This window comes from Dendrobates tinctorius, unplaced genomic scaffold (genome assembly GCF_039654945.1).
Source record: "Dendrobates tinctorius isolate UK_male_01 unplaced genomic scaffold, ASM3965494v1 ptg000246l, whole genome shotgun sequence".
Classification (NCBI taxonomy): domain Eukaryota; kingdom Metazoa; phylum Chordata; class Amphibia; order Anura; family Dendrobatidae; genus Dendrobates; species Dendrobates tinctorius.
In genome coordinates this window covers 9,942,936-9,966,241 of record NW_027361913.1, presented here as the reverse complement: position 1 = coordinate 9,966,241, position 23,306 = coordinate 9,942,936, and the positions used below count along the sequence as shown (strand labels likewise).

Here is a 23,306-nt window from a genome sequence, read left to right as displayed (position 1 = left end):
CTGGAGTTGGAGGGGGCCCCTGAAGTACAGCTAATAATGAGGGCAATTTGGCCTGTTTATCCAGCCCAAGGCTACCGGGGGGCACCTGGCCAGTTTTTCCTCATGTGCGGTGGGCAGGGAGCGATCCCTGCAACTCTATTGCCCTCCACTGCCTGCAAGAGAAAATGGCAGAGGAGCGGAGCTGCAGGGATACGTCCTGCTTTCTGCCTGCGCTTCCTGTCTCATAGCAGCGGCTGAATGGCATCATCACTCAGTGCCGCGGCTGTGTGAGACAGGAAGCTGCCGGCGATGCTTTGGCTGCAGGATACCACGCGCAGAGGTGAGGTGTGTGTGTGTGTGTATGCAGAGAGGTGAATGGTGCTGTGTGTGTCTGTGAGTGTAGGTAGAGGAGAAATGTAAGAACAAAACCGTTGGCACAACCCTGAGAATTGTAGGTGGTGCCCAAGTAGGATCCCAATCCGTGAACTAAATATATATAAACTTGGCACACACCAAAGGTTTCTGATGCGGAAAGGTGATTTTTAATTATACAACAGTACATACATACACAGACGTTTCGGTCTAGGACCTTCATCAATGTACTGTGAAATATAAATAAAGATGAAAATAATACAATTAAAAAAGAAAGTATATACAACAATATATGGGTTTTCTAGGTAAATACTTTTGAAAAAATGCTGAGACATCGGTCACATTATCGAACATAATATATATTGGCAGAGAGTAATAAATAATCATGAAGAACAAGATCAACGTAGAAAAGAACACACATACCGATATATTGTACTGTGAGATTCTTAGTGACTGGGCTTTGTGAGATAGACCTGGGAGAGGATAAAGGTGCTATAATAGCCAATATAACTTAGTAAGTGATGAGATGGTTTGTGTTACCTAAGTTACATACCAATCCTGTGAGGAGGCACATGAAGCCGTCCCACTGCTGAAGGTAAAGAATAGCACTATAGTAATACTGCAGTGACGTGACATGAAGTCACAAAATCTGTCTATAAGAGGCATAGAACTCTTACCGTGGTGATTTGTGGAGTGTGGACGCAGTATCCACCGCGAATCCCAAGTGCTGCAAAGTGTGAGAGTGGCAGGGTTATATAACCCTGTGAATTATGAGCCCTGGTTGGGGGCGCGCCACCGGAAGTCAGTGGGCGTGTATTACACACGTCACCATAAGCTCCGGACACCGAGAGAGACATAGAGGGGGCGTGTCAGCAGGGAGCACTGGGAGTGTACTACTGCCTGTCAGGCTGGCTTGCAGGGCAGAGCGGTGGACATTAGTGAACTATCCTGAGTTAACTACTGCAGCGCCGACATCATAGGTGCCAGTGGTGAAGATAGTGGCTATTCAGTGCTTTGAGGGTGACGATTCAAACAATCACAGTTGTTGGTTCTGTAAATGAGACACAATTAGATTAGTATCCATGACATTCAATGTACAGTGGCATTCAAGAGTACATTATTTATAGCATTAACCCAGTAGTGACATTGTAGAGGAAAAAAAGGGGGGAGGGGGTAAACGTATCAGATGGTGTCAGACATTATACTTGTAAGAAGGCCTGTGAATCATAGTCTTTATTTAACCCCTTGGGCGTCAGGGTATTGAGTTCGTGAATCCAAAAAGCCTCTCTCCTTTTTAATATGTTAATGCGGTTGCCTCCTCTGCGTGAGGTGTGAACCTGCTCAATGACTTGAAATTTTAATTGAGCAATGGTGTGGCCCGCAGTGATGAAATGATATGGGATGGGGAGAAGCATATTCTTGCACCTAATCGTAGACTTATGCTTGGATATGCGGTCTCTGATGTGTTGTGTGGTTTCCCCTACATAGAGTAAACCACACGGACATTTGATAATGTATACTACAAACGAGCTGTCGCAGGTGTAATATTCACGAATATTAAATTTTTTACCGGTATGGGGATGGTAGAAAAAATTACCTTTCTGTACGTTATTACATTGTGTGCATTGCAGGCAGGGGAAAGTGCCGAATTTAGGATTTGATAGAAAACGTTGTTGCTTTTTTAGAGGGCCAGGGGAGCCAATATCTGCTTTAATCAGAGTGTCACGGACATTCCGTGGTCTCATAAAACACGGTAAAAAGGGTACTCTAAATGCCTCTACGTTCGGGTGAGCCGTAGATAGGAGATGCCAATGACGTCTAATGCTGGAATGAATACGATAAGCAAAGGGATGGTAGTCATGAACGAAAGAAATGCGATTGGCGGTCTTAGATTCCCTTGGGGGGGAAAAGTCCACATCATTTAACACACTCGTTGGATATCCCCTCTCAAGGAATTTTGTGTGCATTTCATCCATGCGTATTTTTTGAACCCCTGTGTTAGACACAATCCTCTGAACCCTTTTGAATTGTGACTTGGGGATCGCGTTTTTCATTTTAGTGGGATGGAAGCTTTCGTAATGAAGCAAACTATTGCGATCAGTGGGTTTCCTATAGAGGTCAGTGGATAGGTGTCCCGAATCATCCTTCATGACTACCGTATCAAGGAAATTGATTTGTTCAAGGTGATAGGTCATGGTGAAGCTCAGTCCAGGCCAGGCTGTTTGTAACATGGAGAAGAAGGATTGTAGTGTATCTAGTGATCCCCCCCAGATACAGAAGATATCGTCGATATATCTCTTCCACACTAACGCATGAGTGCGGAAGAGACAGTCACGATATATGATGTGATCCTCCAAATGGGCCACATAGCAATTTGCATACGGAGGTGCGGTGTTCGAGCCCATCGCAGTCCCCCTCGTCTGCAAATAATATTTGTCTTCAAAAAGAAAAAAATTCCTGGTTAAAATGATGGACAATAATTCACAGCATAGATTGGTTTGTTCAGGATGGAATTTGGATAGTTCCAGAAGTCTCCGCACTGACTGAATACCCTGTATGTGGGGAATGGATGTATATAGATCTTTTACATCAAAAGTGACAAGAATGGCATCTTTAGGGACATGGTCCAGAGTACGGATAACATCCAAAAAGGCCCCTGTATCAAGTAGAAAGGAGGGTGTCTGTTTGATGAGAGGTGTAAGAATTTTCTCTAGATATTTGGAGATGGGAGAGAAAATTGACTCCGTAGAGGCCACGATAGGTCTTCCTGGTGGGTTATCTAAGTTTTTATGTACTTTAGGCAGTATATAAAAAACCGGTGTAATGGGGAATTTTTTGGTTAGAAAATCACAAGTTTTGTTATCTAGGACTCCGCTCAAATTATATTTAGATAAGGTAGTTTGAATAATGTGTTTTATTTCGTTGGTGGGATCCCTCTCAAGTGGTAGATAAACCGAGGTGTCACTCAATTGGCGATGAACCTCACCCGAATACATTGTTTTGTCAAGGACAACAATGGCTCCCCCCTTATCTGCTGGTTTGATAATAATGTCTTTGTAGTCCTGTAAGGTTTTAAGAGCTTGTTGATCAAGTGCAGTAAGGTTGGATGGAAAATGCATGCGCCCTTTATGGATATCATCCCGCAGATTTTGGAAAGTGTTATCAATAAAAGAGATGAATGTCTCTAGGGCATGTGAGCCTGTGGGAGGTCTGAAGTTGCTTTTATTCCTCAGTCCTAGGCTATCTGAGGATAGCAAGAGAGGGTGTGGTGGTATAGTACTATTGTTGGTGCCAATAGCATTGGAGAAGTGTAATTTCAGCCTTAGTGATCTATAGAACCTCTGAAGGTCCATGTCAAGATTAAAGGTATTGTACCTATAACTTGGGCAGAAGGAAAGACCTTTTTGTAAAACCCGGTATTCTGCTACACCTAAACTTTTAGAAGAGATATTGATTACCAACGGGTCATTACCTGCGAGCGAGTGATACGACCGGAGTCCATGTTTCTGTGTGGGTCTCTTCCCCCTGTGGGTCCTCTTCTTTTCGTGTATCTGCGTCTCTGGCCTAAAAAACGACTGTATGAGGCCTGTTTGTCGTGATCTGATCCCGAAGACGAGATGTCCGTGGTGGATCTGTAATTGGAGTAGGCATTGAAGTTCCCGGAGTTGTAAGATTCTCGCCATTTGTAGACTCTATTCTGTTCGTAATCTTCTGTGTCACGGGCAAACTTATTCCTCTTTCTGGTCTCGGTGTCTCGTCGTTGTTGATCGATGACACCGTTGATCTTGGTCTTCAAATTATTGAAGTCTTCAGTGCTGATGGAAGATGAGAGCTGGGTTTCTATGTTAGAGATTTCCTCTTTGCACTTTGCAATTCCTAGATGTAGATGCTCTAACGTGAGGGTCATAAGGTCAAAGGAACATTTGTTAATTATTTGTTCAAATTTAGAACAGAAATCACTTGAATCACTGAAGAGGGTGGGACGTAGGGGAACCCGTAAACCTCTAGGTATCCTCTGAACTTTAAGGTATTCAGTGAGGGTAACACAGTGTAGCTCCAAATTGGTGCACCGCCTGAGTGTCCTCTCCAAGTCACGACCTCTGGTCTCCCTGGGAGGCAGTCTAAGGAAATCGCTGGGAAGGGTGGATTGTGCTATAATGTGAGATGGCTCCTCTGCATTATATGAAAACGTAAGGGATGTCATTGCCCAGAAGGGTGTGCACAGCGTAAAGGGTAGCTATGTAAGAACAAAACCGTTGGCACAACCCTGAGAATTGTAGGTGGTGCCCAAGTAGGATCCCAATCCGTGAACTAAATATATATAAACTTGGCACACACCAAAGGTTTCTGATGCAGAAAGGTGATTTTTAATTATACAACAGTACATACATACACAGACGTTTCGGTCTAGGACCTTCATCAATGTACTGTGAAATATAAATAAAGATGAAAATAATACAATTAAAAAAGAAAGTATATACAACAATATATGGGTTTTCTAGGTAAATACTTTTGAAAAAATGCTGAGACATCGGTCACATTATCGCACATAATATATATTGGCAGAGAGTAATAAATAATCATGAAGAACAAGATCAACGTAGAAAAGAACACACATACCGATATATTGTACTGTGAGATTCTTAGTGACTGGGCTTTGTGAGATAGACCTGGGAGAGGATAAAGGTGCTATAATAGCCAATATAACTTAGTAAGTGATGAGATGGTTTGTGTTACCTAAGTTACATACCAATCCTGTGAGGAGGGACATGAAGCCGTCCCACTGCTGAAGGTAAAGAATAGCACTATAGTAATACTGCAGTGACGTGACATGAAGTCACAAAATCTGTCTATAAGAGGCATAGAACTCTTACCGTGGTGATTTGTGGAGTGTGGACGCAGTATCCACCGCGAATCCCAAGTGCTGCAAAGTGTGAGAGTGGCAGGGTTATATAACCCTGTGAATTATGAGCCCTGGTTGGGGGCGCGCCACCGGAAGTCAGTGGGCGTGTATTAGACACGTCACCATAAGCTCCGGACACCGAGAGAGACATAGAGGGGGCGTGTCAGCAGGGAGCACTGGGAGTGTACTACTGCCTGTCAGGCTGGCTTGCAGGGCAGAGCGGTGGACATTAGTGAACTATCCTGAGTTAACTACTGCAGCGCCGACATCATAGGTGCCAGTGGTGAAGATAGTGGCTATTCAGTGCTTTGAGGGTGACGATTCAAACAATCACAGTTGTTGGTTCTGTAAATGAGACACAATTAGATTAGCATCCATGACATTCAATGTACAGTGGCATTCAAGAGTACATTATTTATAGCATTAACCCAGTAGTGACATTGTAGAGGAAAAAAAGGGGGGAGGGGGTAAACGTATCAGATGGTGTCAGACATTATACTTGTAAGAAGGCCTGTGAATCATAGTCTTTATTTAACCCCTTGGGTGTCAGGGTATTGAGTTCGTGAATCCAAAAAGCCTCTCTCCTTTTTAATATGTTAATGCGGTTGCCTCCTCTGCGTGAGGTGTGAACCTGCTCAATGACTTGAAATTTTAATTGAGCAATGGTGTGGCCCGCAGTGATGAAATGATATGGGATGGGGAGAAGCATATTCTTGCACCTAATCGTAGACTTATGCTTGGATATGCGGTCTCAATTTCCTTGATACGGTAGTCATGAAGGATGATTCGGGACACCTATCCACTGACCTCTATAGGAAACCCACTGATCGCAATAGTTTGCTTCATTACGAAAGCTTCCATCCCACTAAAATGAAAAATGCGATCCCCAAGTCACAATTCAAAAGGGTTCAGAGGATTGTGTCTAACACAGGGGTTCAAAAAATACGCATGGATGAAATGCGCACAAAATTCCTTGAGAGGGGATATCCAACGAGTGTGTTAAATGATGTGGACTTTTCCCCCCCAAGGGAATCTAAGACCGCCAATCGCATTTCTTTTGTTCATGACTACCATCCCTTTGCTTATCGTATTCATTCCAGCATTAGACGTCATTGGCATCTCCTATCTACGGCTCACCCGAACGTAGAGGCATTTAGAGTACCCTTTTTACCGTGTTTTAGGAGACCACGGAATGTCCGTGACACTCTGATTAAAGCAGATATTGGCTCCCCTGGCCCTCTTAAAAAGCAACAACGTTTTCTATCAAATCCTAAATTCGGCACTTTCCCCTGCCTGCAATGCACACAATGTAATAACGTACAGAAAGGTAATTTTTTCTACCATCCCCATACCGGTAAAAAATTTAATATTCGTGAATATTACACCTGCGACAGCTCGTTTGTAGTATACATTATCAAATGTCCGTGTGGTTTACTCTATGTAGGGGAAACCACACAACACATCAGAGACCGCATATCCAAGCATAAGTCTACGATTAGGTGCAAGAATATGCTTCTCCCCATCCCATATCATTTCATCACTGCGGGCCACACCATTGCTCAATTAAAATTTCAAGTCATTGAGCAGGTTCACACCTCACGCAGAGGAGGCAACTGCATTAACATATTAAAAAGGAGAGAGGCTTTTTGGATTCAGGAACTCAATACCCTGACACCCAAGGGGTTAAATAAAGACTATGATTCACAGGCCTTCTTACAAGTATAATGTCTGACACCATCTGATACGTTTACCCCCTCCCCCCTTTTTTTCCTCTACAATGTCACTACTGGGTTAATGCTATAAATAATGTACTCTTGAATGCCACTGTACATTGAATGTCATGGATACTAATCTAATTGTGTCTCATTTACAGAACCAACAACTGTGATTGTTTGAATCGTCACCCTCAAAGCACTGAATAGCCACTATCTTCACCACTGGCACCTATGATGTCGGCGCTGCAGTAGTTAACTCAGGATAGTTCACTAATGTCCACCGCTCTGCCCTGCAAGCCAGCCTGACAGGCAGTAGTACACTCCCAGTGCTCCCTGCTGACATGCCCCCTCTATGTCTCTCTCGGTGTCCGGAGCTTATGGTGACGTGTCTAATACACGCCCACTGACTTCCGGTGGCGCGCCCCCAACCAGGGCTCATAATTCACATGGTTATATAACCCTGCCACTCTCACACTTTGCAGCACTTGGGATTCGCGGTGGATACTGCGTCCACACTCCACAAATCACCACGGTAAGAGTTCTATGCCTCTTATAGACAGATTTTGTGACTTCATGTCACGTCACTGCAGTATTACTATAGTGCTATTCTTTACCTTCAGCAGTGGGACGGCTTCATGTGCCTCCTCACAGGATTGGTATGTAACTTAGGTAACACAAACCATCTCATCACTTACTAAGTTATATTGGCTATTATAGCACCTTTATCCTCTCCCAGGTCTATCTCACAAAGCCCAGTCACTAAGAATCTCACAGTACAATATATCAGTATGTGTGTTCTTTTCTACGTTGATCTTGTTCTTCATGATTATTTATTACTCTCTGCCAATATATATTATGTGCGATAATGTGACCGATGTCTCAGCATTTTTTCAAAAGTATTTACCTAGAAAACCCATATATTGTTGTATATACTTTCTTTTTTAATTGTATTATTTTCATCTTTATTTATATTTCACAGTACATTGATGAAGGTCCTAGACCGAAACGTCTGTGTATGTATGTACTGTTGTATAATTAAAAATCACCTTTCTGCATCAGAAACCTTTGGTGTGTGCCAAGTTTATATATATTTAGTTCACGGATTGGGATCCTACTTGGGCACCACCTACAATTCTCAGGGTTGTGCCAACGGTTTTGTTCTTACATAGCTACCCTTTACGCTGTGCACACCCTTCTGGGCAATGACATCCCTTACGTTTTCATATAATGCAGAGGAGACATCTCACATTATAGCACAATCCACCCTTCCCAGCGATTTCCTTAGACTGCCTCCCAGGGAGACCAGAGGTCGTGACTTGGAGAGGACACTCAGGCGGTGCACCAATTTGGAGCTACACTGTGTTACCCTCACTGAATACCTTAAAGTTCAGAGGATACCTAGAGGTTTACGGGTTCCCCTACGTCCCACCCTCTTCAGCGATTCAAGTGATTTCTGTTCTAAATTTGAACAAATAATTAACAAATGTTCCTTTGACCTTATGACCCTCACGTTAGAGCATCTACATCTAGGAATTGCAAAGTGCAAAGAGGAAATCTCTAACATAGAAACCCAGCTCTCATCTTCCATCAGCACTGAAGACTTCAATAATTTGAAGACCAAGATCAACGGTGTCATCGATCAACACCGACGAGACACCGAGACCAGAAAGAGGAATAAGTTTGCCCGTGACACAGAAGATTACGAACAGAATAGAGTCTACAAATGGCGAGAATCTTACAACTCCGGGAACTTCAATGCCTACTCCAATTACAGATCCACCACGGACATCTCGTCTTCGGGATCGGATCACGACAAACAGGCCTCATACAGTCGTTTTTTAGGCCAGAGACGCAGATACACGAAAAGAAGAGGACCCGCAGGGGGAAGAGACCCACACAGAAACATGGACTCCGGTCGTATCACTCGCTCGCAGGTAATGACCCGTTGGTAATCAATATCTCTTCTAAAAGTTTAGGTATAGCAGAATACCGGGTTTTACAAAAAGGTCTTTCCTTCTGCCCAAGTTATAGGTACAATACCTTTAATCTTGACATGGACCTTCAGAGGTTCTATAGATCACTAAGGCTGAAATTACACTTCTCCAATGCTATTGGCACCAACAATAGTACTATACCACCACACCCTCTCTTGCTATCCTCAGATAGCCTAGGACTGAGGAATAAAAGCAACTTCAGACCTCCCACAGGCTCACATGCCCTAGAGACATTCATCTCTTTCATTGATAACACTTTCCAAAATCTGCGGGATGATATCCATAAAGGGCGCATGCATTTTCCATCCAACCTTACTGCACTTGATCAACAAGCTCTTAAAACCTTACAGGACGACAAAGACATTATTATCAAACCAGCAGATAAGGGGGGAGCCATTGTTGTCCTTGACAAAACAATGTATTTGGGTGAGGTTCATCGCCAATTGAGTGACACCTCGGTTTATCTACCACTTGAGAGGGATCCCACCAATGAAATAAAACACATTATTCAAACTACCTTATCTAAATATAATTTGAGCGGAGTCCTAGATAACAAAACTTGTGATTTTCTAACCAAAATATTCCCCATTACACCGGTTTTTTATATACTGCCTAAAGTACATAAAAACTTAGATAACCCACCAGGAAGACCTATCGTGGCCTCTACGGAGTCAATTTTCTCTCTCATCTCCAAATATCTAGAGAAAATTCTTACACCTCTCATCAAACAGACACCCTCCTTTCTACTTGATACAGGGGCCTTTTTGGATGTTATCCGTACTCTGGACCATGTCCCTAAAGATGCCATTCTTGTCACTTTTGATGTAAAAGATCTATATACATCCATTCCCCACATACAGGGTATTCAGTCAGTGCGGAGACTTCTGGAACTATCCAAATTCCATCCTGAACAAACCAATCTATGCTGTGAATTATTGTCCATCATTTTAACCAGGAATTTTTTTCTTTTTGAAGACAAATATTATTTGCAGACGAGGGGGACTGCGATGGGCTCGAACACCGCACCTCCGTATGCAAATTGCTATGTGGCCCATTTGGAGGATCACATCATATATCGTGACTGTCTCTTCCGCACTCATGCGTTAGTGTGGAAGAGATATATCGACGATATCTTCTGTATCTGGGGGGGATCACTAGATACACTACAATCCTTCTTCTCCATGTTACAAACAGCCTGGCCTGGACTGAGCTTCACCATGACCTATCACCTTGAACAAATCAATTTCCTTGATACGGTAGTCATGAAGGATGATTCGGGACACCTATCCACTGACCTCTATAGGAAACCCACTGATCGCAATAGTTTGCTTCATTATGAAAGCTTCCATCCCACTAAAATGAAAAACGCGATCCCCAAGTCTCAATTCAAAAGGGTTCAGAGGATTGTGTCTAACACAGGGGTTCAAAAAATACGCATGGATGAAATGCGCACAAAATTCCTTGAGAGGGGATATCCAACGAGTGTGTTAAATGATGTGGACTTTTCCCCCCCAAGGGAATCTAAGACCGCCAATCGCATTTCTTTCGTTCATGACTACCATCCCTTTGCTTATCGTATTCATTCCAGCATTAGACGTCATTGGCATCTCCTATCTACGGCTCACCCGAACGTAGAGGCATTTAGAGTACCCTTTTTACCGTGTTTTAGGAGACCACGGAATGTCCGTGACACTCTGATTAAAGCAGATATTGGCTCCCCTGGCCCTCTAAAAAAGCAACAACGTTTTCTATCAAATCCTAAATTCGGCACTTTCCCCTGCCTGCAATGCACACAATGTAATAACGTACAGAAAGGTAATTTTTTCTACCATCCCCATACCGGTAAAAAATTTAATATTCGTGAATATTACACCTGCGACAGCTCGTTTGTAGTATACATTATCAAATGTCCGTGTGGTTTACTCTATGTAGGGGAAACCACACAACACATCAGAGACCGCATATCCAAGCATAAGTCTACGATTAGGTGCAAGAATATGCTTCTCCCCATCCCATATCATTTCATCACTGCGGGCCACACCATTGCTCAATTAAAATTTCAAGTCATTGAGCAGGTTCACACCTCACGCAGAGGAGGCAACCGCATTAACATATTAAAAAGGAGAGAGGCTTTTTGGATTCAGGAACTCAATACCCTGACACCCAAGGGGTTAAATAAAGACTATGATTCACAGGCCTTCTTACAAGTATAATGTCTGACACCATCTGATACGTTTACCCCCTCCCCCCTTTTTTTCCTCTACAATGTCACTACTGGGTTAATGCTATAAATAATGTACTCTTGAATGCCACTGTACATTGAATGTCATGGATACTAATCTAATTGTGTCTCATTTACAGAACCAACAACTGTGATTGTTTGAATCGTCACCCTCAAAGCACTGAATAGCCACTATCTTCACCACTGGCACCTATGATGTCGGCGCTGCAGTAGTTAACTCAGGATAGTTCACTAATGTCCACCGCTCTGCCCTGCAAGCCAGCCTGACAGGCAGTAGTACACTCCCAGTGCTCCCTGCTGACACGCCCCCTCTATGTCTCTCTCGGTGTCCGGAGCTTATGGTGACGTGTCTAATACACGCCCACTGACTTCCGGTGGCGCGCCCCCAACCAGGGCTCATAATTCACAGGGTTATATAACCCTACCACTCTCACACTTTGCAGCACTTGGGATTCGCGGTGGATACTGCGTCCACACTCCACAAATCACCACGGTAAGAGTTCTATGCCTCTTATAGACAGATTTTGTGACTTCATGTCACGTCACTGCAGTATTACTATAGTGCTATTCTTTACCTTCAGCAGTGGGACGGCTTCATGTGCCTCCTCACAGGATTGGTATGTAACTTAGGTAACACAAACCATCTCATCACTTACTAAGTTATATTGGCTATTATAGCATCTTTATCCTCTCCCAGGTCTATCTCACAAAGCCCAGTCACTAAGAATCTCACAGTACAATATATCGGTATGTGTGTTCTTTTCTACGTTGATCTTGTTCTTCATGATTATTTATTACTCTCTGCCAATATATATTATGTGCGATAATGTGACCGATGTCTCAGCATTTTTTCAAAAGTATTTACCTAGAAAACCCATATATTGTTGTATATACTTTCTTTTTTAATTGTATTATTTTCATCTTTATTTATATTTCACAGTACATTGATGAAGGTCCTAGACCGAAACGTCTGTGTATGTATGTACTGTTGTATAATTAAAAATCACCTTTCTGCATCAGAAACCTTTGGTGTGTGCCAAGTTTATATATAATTAGGTAGAGGAGAAGGCATGTGTGTGTCAATGCAGAGAGGTGAATGGTGCTGTGTGTTTCGGTGGAGGATAGGGCAATGATGGGGTGATGGGGCAGAAGGCAATGATTGGATTGACGGAGAGGGCAATGATGGGGTGATGGGGCAGAAGGCAATGATTGGGTTGATGGAAGGGGCAATGATAGGGGTGGTGGGGGAGAAAGCAATGATGGGGTGGCAGAAAGGGCAATAATGGGGTGGTGTGGGACGAGGAAATGATGGAGGTGGTTGAATGGGCAATAATGGGGGTGGTGGGGGAGGAGAAAATAATGGAGGTGGTGGATGGGCAATAATGGGGATGGTGAGGGAGGAGGAAATGATGGAGGTCATGGAATGGGTAATGATGGTGGTGGTGGGGCAGAAGACAATGATGATGGTGGTGGAATGGGCAATAATGGGGTGGTGGGGAGAAAGCAATGAAGTAGGTGGTGAAAAGGGCAATCATGGGGATGTGGAGAGGACAATAATGCAATGCGGGGGGAGGATGACAATGAGGGATGTGAGGATTGGGATGGGAGGAAGGGGGATTTATAATGGATTTAGGAACAGTGGAGGTGGAGGAAGACAATACCGCTTATTATGTCTAAGACAGTCCCTTAGTATATAGTGTACTCACTTATTATGTATAGCGCCATCCCTCAGTATATATTGTAGTCACTTTTTATGTATAGCACAGTCCCTTAGTATATAGTGTACTCACTTATGTATAGCACAGTCCCTTAGTATATAATGTACTCACTTATTATGTATAACACCATCCTTAGTAACATAGTTTCCTCTTTTGTTATGTATAACACCATCCCTTATTACGTACCATCCTCTCTAGTTATATATGATGCCGTCCCTTATTATATAGCTTCATCTGCTGTTATGTATAGTGCTGTCTCTTACATAGTGTATTCTTGTTATTTTTCTTATTCACAGTGCCCCTTTTTAATACATAGTCCCCTCTCTTGTTAGATATAAAATGACTGCTGATGGAGGAACCGGTGACCAGACTAACAGTCCATCAGCTCCTCCTTTAGAAAAGAAGCTTTTCCATGCTCCATCAGCCATCATTTCATTATACAGCTAACAAGACAGGATGATAATAAAAAACAGGGGTCTATATAATCCAATATGTAAGTGATGGTGCTGTACATAACAAGAGAGGACACTGTATAATAAGGGATGGCAATATGCATAATAAAGGAGACTATGTAATATATACATGTGTGTGTGTGGCTATATATATATATATATATATATATATATATATATACACACATATATCTTTGTCACCTTAAAAGGAGGGGGGTCCAGATATTTCCTTCACAGGGGCCCCAAGCTGTCAGTGTCTGCCCCTGTGTATGTTAGATCTGTCAAAGGCCACAGGCACAAAAGAGCTACCCTGAAGAAGCTTGGCACAAGCTTCTCCATGTGGCAGATTCCAGAGACACCCCCGACCTTCACCCTTTAACCCCTGTACAAGAATTTAGCCTGGTCAAGTGGAGTGTTTCCACGGAAGGGTTGCTGTTCAGAAGAGTGAACCATAGGCAGGAATGGGTTGCTTAGGAGGGTCAAAACCAAGAACTCATATCAGTAACAAAATTGTAAAACAAGAGGGTAGTCAAAATTCACGCTGAGGTCTGAAAAGAAAAGGGATCAGGAAAACACCACAAGCAAAAAAGGTGCACAAACCAGGTAGCAAAACTAAATATTTGGAAGTGGAAGTCATAGACCCAGGGGTTTAAGTAGCAGGCAGCCCTGTCCAAGGCTCTCAGAAAAGAGTAATCAAAACCAGACAATTTAGTCTCATGCACTAAATGACTCAGGAATAAAGGAGGACTGATGCCATCATGCATCATCCCCATGGGAGACATGGCATCACCTAGCGGCTGAAGCAGAAACTAGCACAAATGCTACATTATGAAGATATATATACTGTACAAATGCACATATACAGCTCTGGCAAAAATTAAGAGACCTCTACAAAATTTTCAGTATGAAACACAGAGAAACACAGTACAACAAACATGAAAAAATACTTTGCTGTAAAAAAAAATCTAACAATAAACAGCAAGTGCTAGTAAAAAGATGATAACAAAACAGAGTATTTAGTTGATACTTTTTTTGCAAAAAATGTATTTACTAAGCTGCTCTACCACACGCCAAGGTAAACCCATCAGAGCAGTCCTAACCAATGTATTTAAAACCTGACCATGTGAACAGTACCTATACGAGCAGGATTCAGAGAGGTAACGTCTGATGTGGACATGCTGTGTAAGGCCTCTTTCACACATCAATATTTTTGATCAGTATTTCATCAGTATTTGTATGCCAAAACCAGGAATGTCTCCAAAATAAGGAACAGGAGTCAGTCTTTCAATTATATTTTTTTCTCGGTAAGTTCCATTCCTGGCTTTGGCATACAAACACTGATGCAAAATACTGACCAAATACAGACGTGTGAATGAGCCTTAAGACAGCTTTATATGTGCATGGCCCAAAAGAGAGGGGTGAGACCTCCCAAAAACTAGCAAAAGCAAGAAACCAATTGAATATATACACATGGGCCATGCACATACAGTGAACAAATCGGTAAAACAGTGTTCACACCACCAAGAGACTGAAACACAGAGAAACACAGTAAAACAAACGTGAAAAAATGCTCTGCTGTAAAACAATATCTAGCAATAAACAACAAGTGCTAGTAAAAAGATGATAACAAAACAGGGTATTTAGTTGATATGTTTTTTGCAAAAAATGAATACTAAGCCGATCTATCACACGCCAAGGTATACCCATCAGAGCAGTCCTTACGAATGTATTTAAAACCTGATCATGTGAACAGTACCTATATGAGCAGGATTCAGAGAGGTAATGTCTGATGTGGACATGCTGATTTTTCTCTTTATAGATATATTTTTGAGTAAACTGTAAATTGCTTTTTTATTCTATAAACTACTGACAACCTGTCTTTGAATTTCCAATTTTTATTTTCAGAAAATCAGAAATAGGGTCCCTCTATATTTGTTCACCAGCCAGAGTAAAGCAAACTACTGGGACTGGTATTTCAGGCTGGTAAGGATCCAAAATCCATGAACCTTAGCAGCCTGATAATACCAGGCCGCAGCAGTCTGCTTACCTTGGATGATTTGCAAAAATAGTGGGATCCCCTTAAAAAAAATAGCGTGGTGTCTGTTATGAATGAGTCACCGTAGGAGGCAAAAACAGAAATGCTAGCTAAGTCCAGAAAACCAGAGAAGTTGGCAGCTATCGGATTGCAGACCCCTGAACCTATCAACACAACTAGCAGTAGCCGTGGGGGGTTCCTACGAAGCCCTAGACCCCTCGGTCACAGCCGGAGAACTATATAGCCTAAAGACAGAAAGGGAAATCTAAACTGCCCCAGAGCAGACCCCAAAGCACAAGGCAGCCCCCAACATATAATGACGGTGAAGCAAGAAGAAAGAACACTAACACAGACAGAAAGATAGACTGAGCAAAGACGGGGCCCAAGCTAACTAGATAGGAAAGGACAGGAAGGCTGCTGTCTGCTATCCGTGAAAAACCCTATGAAAAATAAGGGCCAAAAAACTGACAGTGAAAAAGGCCCTGAAGATGCTAGGCTTCAAAAAGCTATGTCAGTACTCAGTAATATTCTGAAGACAGAGCAACAGGCAAAAGGAGATTCAGCTCACCCCAGCAGGGAATGGCAGAATCCAAAAAAGCAAGGCAAACAAAAACAAAACACAAATGCTAACAGGCAAAGCAGAAAACTTAGCTTTAGAGGAGCAGGAATCAGACTGGTCTCTTAGATGTCCACAGAGAAATCACCCGCAGGGCAGAAGGGCGTCGGCAGCCCTATATCCAGTCAGTGACTCCACTCAACCAGTCATCATCATCAGGCTCAGGTGCCTGATAATCAGGCTCATTACCTTACTTTACCAGAATAGGGAGTTCACCAGACTTCAGTGACGAAGGGGAAAATGAACTCACAACAGGTGTCCCCCTATTTTTGTTAACAGCAAAGAAAAAAGCTGACAGCTGCGGCCTGGTATTCTCAGGCTGGCGAGATCCATGGGTTTTGGCCCTCACCAGCCTAAAAATAGCAACCCAAAATTGGCGCATCCAAAGATGAAGCAGCGGCAAGTGATGTAATATTTGTGGGGTTGATGTCACCTATCCATTACTAATCCTATAGTTGTATGGTAAATAAAGACATAGCCAGAATAAAGTCCTTTAATTGAAATAATGAAACCGACTCCTTTAATAGATCTTAATTAAACCATACTTACTGCATCACCTACTTTTCCAACGCCCTCATCTCCTGGAAGAGAATATTAAAAAAAAGCAGCAATATCCTTACCTGTCCGCCGAGAAAATATAAATCCAGTCCCACAATGAGTCCAGCTCTGCTACATCTGGATGCCTTTGGCTGAACAGTGACATTATGTCACCACTCAGCCTGATATCCAGACACAGCGGAGCTTGAAGATGATGACCGCTGATGACCAGAGATAGCTCAGTCCCCGGAGGTTATATGCACTGCAGTTCTCGCGGTCAGCTGCCAGTGAGAACTTGGCTAGTGAGCGAAGATAACCCCATCCCCGGCGATCACATGCAAGGCAGTTCCCGTGATCAGCTCAGCTCATCGCAAGAACTGCAGTGTACGCAAACTTCTGGCTGAAACAAGGTAGGGCATTATTTAAATTAGTACACATGCGTAGTAAGCTGCATTCCCGCACTTAATACACATGTGATTAAGAAGATAATGCAGTTTTAGCGCATTTAACGATAGGGAATTGGTTATTTACCGCCGCATATGCGTCTGCACAGGGAAGCTGGAGGCTTCTCAGAATGCATAGTGGAGATGGGATTTCATGAAATCCCATCCACTATGCTGTAACATCTGGCGGCTGTGGGTATGACGCTGCGGAGGTACGGAGCGTCCAACCCACAGCTTTTACTGACTGTGGGAACATACCATAACAGATGGACTGGGGTCAGGAAAATTGCCGAAATGGATGGAAGCAGTGCTCAAATGGCATGGTAACAGCATGGGCAAGAAGATGTTTGGAAGCATCTCTGACTCCCAGGTCGCTGCTGGGAACTCCACTTACATGGACTGACCATTAAACACACAAAACTGAAGATGAAATGGACTTTACAGGAAAAAAAATGTTTAGAAACATTCTTTCCTGTATTTGCCGTAAAGTATATTGCAGTATGCTATAAATTATTAATAAATTCTACAAGGCTTTTAAAAGTTGATAAAATATTATATCAGTCTGTACCTTACAAGTCTAAACAATTTTCTCCAAGAAGAAAGCTACTCTTTCTGTGTGCATTTAATTTGTAATCATGGCTATAGGGATTAATGTAAAATAACAAGCAGCTATTGAATTAAGCTATGCAAAGATCTAAAACTGGCTCCAGGTCAACTAGGTGCAAAAAAAAGAGGGAAGTCAGCTAAGCACTAAGTCAACCTTTTCCTCTAACACTGCTGAGCTCCTGTGATATGATAATAAGAGGAATGAAACAAGCATCTTGTTTGACAAGGCATCGTTTCAATGCAAGCCTTGGTTATTGTGGTTTAACACATTTTATTTTCTGAGTGAATAAGCTAGACTTCTATTATATTGGAAAGTTCAGTCGGTTTTCATGTTCTGATTACATTTTCTCCCAGAATATTGAATATTTTTTAGGGGGTGTTTTTTTTTCAACATCAGTTAGGTATCAGTAATATACACGTGCTTCTCATTAAATTAGAATATCATCAAAAAGTTCATTTATTTCAGTTCTTCAATATAAAAAGTGAAACTCATATTATATAGAGTCATTGCAAACAGTAATTTATTTCAAGTGCTTATTTATGTTAATGTTGATGATTATGGCTTACAGCCAATGAAAACCCAAAAGTCATTATCTCAGCAAATTAGAATACTTTATAACACCAGCTTGAAAAATGATTTTAAAATCCGAAATGGTGGCCTACTGAAATGTATGTTCAGTAAATGCACTCAATACTTGGTAGGGCTCCTTTTGCATCAATTACTGCATCATTGTGGCTTGGAATGGGGGTGATCAGCCTGTGGCACTACTGAGGTGTTATGGAAGCCCAGGTTGCTTTGATAGATGCCGTCAGCTCATCTGCATTGTTGGGTCTGGTGTTTCTCATCTTCCACTTGACAATACACCATAAATTCTCTATGGAGTTAAGGTCAGGCGAGTTTGCTGGCCAATCAAGCACAGTGATACTGTTGTTTTTAAACCAGGTATTGGTACTTTTGGCAGTGTGGACAGATGCCAAGTCCTGCTGGAGAATGACATTTCCTTCTCCTAAAAGCTTGTCGGCAGAGGGAAGCATGAAGTGCTCTAAAATTTCCTTGTAGACGGCTGCGCTGACTTTGGTCTTGATAAAACACAGTGAACCTACAAAAGCAGATGACATGGCTCCACAAAACATCACTGATTGTGGAAACTTTACACTAGACCTCAAGCAGCTTGAATTGTGTGCCTCTCCACTCTCCCTCCAGACTCTGGGACCTTGCTTTCCAAATGAAATGCAAAATTTACTTTCATCTGAAAGCAACACATTGGACTACTGAGCAACAGTCCAGTTCTTTTTCTCCTTGGCCCAGGTAAGATGCTTCTGTTGTTGTCTATTAGTCATGAGTGGCTTGACAAAAGGAATGTGACACTTGTTGCCCATGTCCTGGATATGTCTGTGTGTGGTGGCTCTTGAAGCAATGACTCCATCAGCAGTCCACTCCTTGTGAATCTTCCCCCAAATTTTTGAATGGCCTTTTCTTAACAATCCTTTCAAGGCTGCGGTTATCCCAGCTGCTTGTGTACCTTTTTCTACCGCACTTTTTCCTTCCACTCAACTTTCCATTAATATGCTTGGATACAGCACTCTGTGAACAGTCAGCTCCTTTAGCAATGACCTTGTGTGGCTTACCCTCCTTGTGAACTGTTTTAATGACTGCCTTCTGGACATCTGTCAAGTCAGCAGTCTTCCCCATGATTGTGGAGCCTACTGAAACAATCTGAGGAATCTTTTTAAACACTTAGAATAATTAACAAAAAAACAATTGCAAAGGCTTGCTAATTTCCTGAGATAATGAATTTTGGGTTGTCATTGGCTGTAAGCCGTAATCATCAACATTAACAGAAATAAACACTGGAAACAGATGACTCTGTTTGTAATGACTATATAATATATGAGTTTCACTTTTTGCATTGAAGAACTGAAATAAATTAACTTTTTTGTGATATTCTAATTTATTGAGAAGCACTTGTTTGTTCCGCGTGTGTAGCAAAATTCTTATTGGTCATTCTCTTCTTATGTTTCCTGTATTGCACCAGTCCTACTCCACCATCTTGTAATTGCAGCCCTGACTGGCTGTAAATCACTGCCAAAGGTTACTTTTCTCTTACAGCTCATTTAGATATCAGTTTTTCTTTTATGAGTGTCATCCGTGTTTTTCGAGTCATGGGCAGTTTCTTTTGTGTTTTTGTAGTATACATTTGGAGGAGGTAACTGTCTCCTCAGCCGAACATTTCTATCAGCCTAAGGCTCTCTTCAAACGTCTTCACACGTCCATTTTTTGTGTTTTTATGTGATCTGTTTTTAAGGACTTCGAATACAGACACATGCACGCCCATTATATTAAATGGTGGTGCGCACATGTCAGGTTTCTCTCACGAACCATGCTTTCATGTAAAAGACTCAGACATGTCCATTTTTTATCAGAAGCACAGGTCGCTAAATGTCCCACACATGTGCTCACTGATGACAAATGGATGACATCTGTGTGTCATCAGCGTGAAACATATCAGCACCTGGGATCAAGAATCATAGAATCATAGAATCGTAGAGTTGGAAGGGACCTCCTGGGCCATCTGGTCCAACCCCCTGCTCAAAGCAGGATTCGCTAAATCATCCCAGTCAGATGTCTGTCCAGCCTCTGTTTGAAGATTTCCATTGAAGGAGAACTCACCACTTCTCATGGCAGCCTGTTCCACTCATTGATCACTCTAACTGTCAAAAAGTTTTTTCTAATATCTAATCTGTGTCTCCTCCCATTCAGTTTCATCCCATTGCTTCTAGTCTTTCCTTGTGCAAATGAGAATAAAGTTGATCCTTCTACAATGTGACAGCCCTTTAGATATTTGTAGACAGCTATTAAGTATCCTCTCAGTCTTCTCTTTTGCAAATTAAACATTCCCAAATCCTGCAACCTTTCCTCATAAGACAGGGTTTGCAGACCAGTCACCATTCTGGTCACTCTTTTCTGAACTTGCTCCAGTTTGTTGATGTCTTTTTTAAAATATGGTGCCCAAAACTGGACACAATATTCCAGATGAGGTCTGACCAAAGAGGAGTAGAGGGAAATAATGACCTCACGTGATCTAGACTGTATGCTTCTGTAAATACATCCTAGAATTGCATTTGCCTTTTTTGCTGCTGCATCACACTGTTGACTCATATTCAGTCTGTGATCTATTAGTATACCCAAGTCTTTTTCACATGTGCTGTCACTTAGCCCTATTCCTCCCATTCTATATATGCTTTTTTCATTTTTATTGCCCAGATGTAGTACTTTGCATTTCTCCCTGTTAAAAACCATTCTGTTAGTTGCTGCCCACTTCTCCAGTTTATTTAAATCTTTTTGAATCCTCTCTCTCTCTTCTCTAGTATTAGCTATCCCTCCTAGCTTTGTGTCATCAGCAAATTTAATCAGTTTACCCTCAATTCCTTCATCTAAATCGTTGATAAAGATGTTGAACAATACAGGGCCCAGGACAGAGCCCTGTGGTACCCCACTTGAGACATTCTTCCAACTGGATGTGCAGCCATTTACGACCACTCTTTGGGTCCGATCACTAAGCCAGCTATGAATCCACCTAACAGTTGCCTTGTCCATTCCATACTTAGTCATTTTTTCAATAAGGATTGTATGAGAGACTTTGTCAAATGCTTTGCTGAAGTCAAGATATACTATATCTACAGCATTTCCTTGATCCACCCAATCAGTAATACCATCATAGAAGGAAATTAAATTAGTCTGACATGACTTATTAGTTACAAACCCATGCTGACTCTGTTTAATCACTTCATTCTTATCCAGGTATTGACATACATGTTGTTTAATAATTTGTTCAAAGATCTTTCCTGGTATAGAAGTCAGACTCACCGGCCTATAGTTGCCTGGGTCCACCTTCTTCCCCTTTTTGAAGATAGGAACAACATTTGCTCTTCTCCAGTCTTCTGGCACTTCTCCTGTTCTCCAAGAATTTTCAAAGATTATGGAGAGAGGTTCAAAAATTTCTTCTGCTATCTCCTTCAGTACTCTGGGGTGTAATTCATCTGGACCTGGAGACTTGAATTCATTTAGGTTAGCTAAGTGTTTCCTCACTATCTTTCTGTTTATAGATATCCTGGATTCTTCTGTTCCCTTAATAGGACAGTGAATAACAGTTGATGTTACATTTCCTTTCTGAGAGAAAACAGATGCAAAATAGGAATTTAAAAGTTCAGCCTTCTCAACATCCTGTCTTACCATTTCATCATTTTCATCCTGTAAAAATCCTATAGCATCTTTGACTTTTCTTTTACTTTTGACATATCCCCAAAATCCTTTATTATTGCTTTTGACATCTCTTGCAAGCCTCAATTCATTTTCAGCTTTAGATAATCTGATTTGTGCCCTGCAGGTTCTGCAGACAGCATTATATTCTTCTTTAGATATGCCTCCCTCTTTCCATTTTATAAACATTTTTTTCTTCCTTTTTAGCATGTGCTTAAGTTCTGTGTTCATCCATCCTGGTTTCCTTAAATGCTTCCTATTCTTCCCTCTTTTCGGAATTGTTAACAACTGTGCTTTGAAAATTTCATTTTTCAAGATTTCCCATCCTTCCTGGACATTTTTGTCCTTAAGGATATCCAGCCATTGGATCCCTCCAATTCTCTTTCTGAATCCCTTAAAATCTGCCTTTCTGAAATCTAACCTTGACGTCTGAGTCTTCACAGGTCTTCCACCTCTAGTTATCCAAAATTCTAAAATAGCATGGTCGCTACCTCCTAGGGTCCCAGCCACTTTTACCTCCTCAACCATTTCCTCCCTGTTTATAAGGATTAGATCCAAGGTAGCAGTTCCCCTTGTTTTCTCCCCTACCTTTTGGAAGATAACGTTGTCAGCAAGAGAGGATAAGAATTTCCTTGACCTGTTAGTTTTGGATGAGAGAGATTCCCAACAAATGTCTGGATAGTTGAAATCTCCCATGACAACTATGTCATATTTTTTGGAGAACTTGGCCATTTGATGCATAAAGAGTTCATCCATATCTTCAGCTTGCACAGGCGGCCTGTAGTAAATGCCTACAATGGTGTCCTTTCCATTGTTCTGTCCTTGTATTCTTACCCAAACAGTTTCCACAGAACTCCCAGTCTCTGAAGCTTCAATCTCTGTGCAGATATACGCGTTTCTAACATACAATGCGACACCCCCTCCTCGTTTATCAAGTCTGTTTCTTGCAAATAAGTTGTATCCTTCTAGTCTTGTATTCCAATCATGTGTATTGTCCCACCAAGTTTCAGTGATTCCAATGACATCATATTTCTTTTCCTGTGTTAGTAGTTCCAATTCTCCTTGTTTGTTGCCCATGCTTTGTGCATTAGTATAGAAACATTTTAGTTTGTGATTGGTTTCTCTTTCTCCAATATTTTTATTAATTAGATTCTTTCGTCTTTGTTCTTCCTTTCCACTTCTAACAGCAGAGTTCTCAATAGCATTTGTCAGGTGTATGGCTTTTTCTGGTCTTTTGCTTCCCTTCCCACGTTGTTCTAGTTTAAAGCTCTCCTTACAAGTGTAGCAAGGCGACTTACAAATACATGCTTTCCAGTCTTCGTAAGGTGCACCCCATCTCTAGCAAGTAGTCCATCGTATAAGTAGTTCACTCCGTGATCCAGAAATCCAAATCGTTGCTGACGGCACCATCGACGTAGCCAGTTGTTCACCTG

General features: G+C 41.9%; 2 protein-coding genes across 3 annotated transcripts; one reads left to right on the top strand and one right to left on the bottom strand.

Moving 5' to 3' along the window:
• Window positions 1-507: 507 nt before the first annotated feature.
• LOC141063227 (uncharacterized) lies at window positions 508-5,089 on the bottom strand. The gene is made up of 2 exons (XM_073557289.1): window positions 3,824-5,089; window positions 508-1,402 (listed from the first exon to the last, which is right to left on the bottom strand). The coding sequence occupies exons 1-2, from the start codon at window positions 4,553-4,555 to the stop codon at window positions 1,388-1,390; spliced, it is 747 nt and encodes a 248-aa protein (XP_073413390.1). The 5' UTR covers window positions 4,556-5,089; the 3' UTR covers window positions 508-1,387.
• Window positions 5,090-7,421: 2,332 nt separating this feature from the next.
• Window positions 7,422-12,369, top strand: LOC141063225 (uncharacterized). Of its 2 annotated transcripts, XM_073557288.1 has the most exons (3): window positions 7,422-7,501; window positions 7,590-8,903; window positions 11,325-12,369. In XM_073557288.1, exons 2-3 carry the CDS (start codon window positions 8,172-8,174, stop codon window positions 11,337-11,339), a joined length of 747 nt encoding a protein of 248 aa, XP_073413389.1. In that variant the 5' UTR covers window positions 7,422-7,501; window positions 7,590-8,171; the 3' UTR covers window positions 11,340-12,369. The 2 variants fall into 2 exon arrangements, with proteins under 2 accessions (XP_073413389.1, XP_073413388.1); XM_073557287.1 differs by having other exon boundaries at window positions 7,428-8,903.
• Window positions 12,370-23,306: the final 10,937 nt, after the last annotated feature.

Coding starts and splice junctions, on each gene's coding strand:
- LOC141063227 (XM_073557289.1), bottom strand. CDS start 4,555: ATGACATCCCTTACGTTTTCATATAATGCAGAGGAGCCATCTCACATT.
- LOC141063225 (XM_073557288.1), top strand. CDS start 8,172: ATGACATCCCTTACGTTTTCATATAATGCAGAGGAGACATCTCACATT.